We start from the raw sequence: 2,037 nt of genomic DNA, 5'->3' as shown, positions 1-2,037 counted from the left end.
GTCGCTGCGAGGGGTTAGAGGGGGAGAAGAAGGCGCCGCCCGCGAGCCGCCTGGCGGGAGGCCGCTGTGGGGCATTTAAGGGGAAATGGGGGAAGAAGCAAAAAAAACGGACCGCTGCTGCTGCTGCTGCTGCTGCTGCTGCCGCTGCTGCTGCTGCTGCTTCTGGGGCCGGCAGGGGAGGAAAAGCAGGAGATGTCTTGGAAATAAATGTGTTTTGTCTTATTTTAAGCGATAGTGCAAAACAAATGGCCGCAAAAGTCCGCCGCCAACGCGCATGCTCTTCTTCTGGGCAGGGGCCCCTGTCTCAGGTGTACATACACCTCAGATTAAGCACACCCGCCACTGCCGCCAGCCACCGCCATCTTCATTTATATTTCTTTTTGTTTTATTTTTCATTTCTAATGCTGCGGAGGCCCTCAGGGGGCCCCGCGGGACCCGCAGCTCCTCAGGGGCCCCCGGCGTTGTGACTGGAGGGGGCCCCGGGGCTGGAGGGGGAAACATGCAGCAGTTTGGGGCCCCTGCATCTGCGCTTTTTGTTTAATTTAATTTAATTTAATTTAATTTAATTAATTTTATTCATTTGGTTTTAATTTGCAACTTTTAATTCAACTTATTTACTCGGAGCTTCCCACAAAACCCGTCGCCCCACGCAGCCGCCTTCGAGCCTTCGATTCATACTCAGCAGTCCTTAACAAACCCTAAACCCCAAACCCTAAACCCCAAACCCTAAACCGTAAAACCTAAACCCTTAATGCTTCCGGGGGCCCCCATGGCGCTGCAAGCTGCAGCCGCTGCCTCCGACGAGGGCGGGGAGGCCTCCAGCAGCAATTCGCAGGCGCAGCACCCAGGGGGCCCCCAGGGGGCCCCCCCGGGGGCCCCCCCGCGGGCCCCCCATGGGGTCCCCCCGGAGGGGCCCCCCGGGGGGCCCCCCGGGGAAGTTAGGGGCCCCTATTTGCTGCACGTGAGGATTTACAAGGCGCCGGAAGTGAGTGGGAGTTGGAGTGTACGTACAGCAGCAGCAGCAGCAGCAAAGCTGCGGTTCTTCAACCCCGAGGTGCAGCTGGTGCCGCAGTCGAAGGCCCTGCAGCAGCTGCTGGGCCTCTCGCCAAGCAGCAGCAGCAGCAGCAGCAGCAGCAGCAGGTGGAGGGGCATGAGCTACGAGGCCATCTGCGAGCTGTCTGTACACCCCGTGGTAGCAGCACTGGCGCAGCAGCTGCTGCAGGGCTGCTGCTGCTGCTTCCCCACAGAGACAGTTTATGGGCTGGGAGCTGCTGCAACTTTGCGGAGTTCCATTTCGAAGATCTTTTCCATTAAACAAAGACCTGCTTCCGACCCTCTCATCTGCCACGTGGTCTCGCAGCAGCAGGCGCTGCAGCAGGTGCTGCTGCTCGACGACCCCTGCAGCAGCAGCAGCAGCAGCAGCAGCAGCGGCAGCAGCAGCCTCGTCAAGGTCTTCCGCTGCCTCACGGACGCCTTTTGGCCGGGGCCCCTCAGCATCGTGGCGCGGCGGCGGCCGCTGCCCAGCAGTCCCGCAGCAGCAGCAGCAGCCCCAGCAGCAGCAGCAGCAGCAGCAGCAGCAGCAGCAGCAGCAGCAGCAGCGGGGGTCGCGGAGGAGGTGACCGGGGGCTCCGACTGCGTGGCCGTGAGGGCCCCCCACCACCCCCTGGCCCTGGCCCTTCTTGCTGCAGCAGGGGCCCCTGTTGCTGCTCCCTCAGCAAATCGATTTGGCCGCATTTCCCCCACAAGTGCTGCTCACGTGCACAAGCAGTTCCACCTGCAGCACTTCACCTGCAGCAGCAGCAGCAGCAGCAGCGGCGGCGGCGGCGGCAGCAGCAGCGGCGGCGGCAGCGGCAGCAGCGGCGCGGTCCAGCAGCGCGAACGAGACCAGCAGCAGCAGCAGCAGCAGCAGCAGCAGCAGCGGGTCTATGAGCTGCCAGTGCTAGACGGGGGCGAGTGCTGCTTCGTGGGAATCGAGTCAACTGTTGTCAAACTCTTGCTGCTCCCCAATGGGGGCCCCCAAACCCCAACAGGGGGGCC

General features: G+C 62.3%; 1 protein-coding gene across 1 annotated transcript; it reads left to right on the top strand.

Annotated features, from left to right (window-relative positions):
• Nucleotides 1–751: 751 nt before the first annotated feature.
• On the top strand, nt 752–1,974 carry ETH_00015015 (yrdC domain protein, putative; the record flags this gene model as incomplete). The annotated part of the gene is made up of 1 exon (XM_013379216.1): nt 752–1,974. A coding segment is annotated over one exon (1,223 nt), but the record flags the coding sequence as incomplete, so codon positions are not given.
• Nucleotides 1,975–2,037: the final 63 nt, after the last annotated feature.

This window comes from Eimeria tenella, genomic scaffold (genome assembly GCF_000499545.2).
Source record: "Eimeria tenella Houghton genomic scaffold, Eth_scaff1593, whole genome shotgun sequence".
NCBI classification, from domain to species: Eukaryota; Apicomplexa; class Conoidasida; order Eucoccidiorida; family Eimeriidae; genus Eimeria; species Eimeria tenella.
Note: the sequence above shows the minus strand (reverse complement) of the source record. Positions and strands in the feature narration are given on the sequence as shown.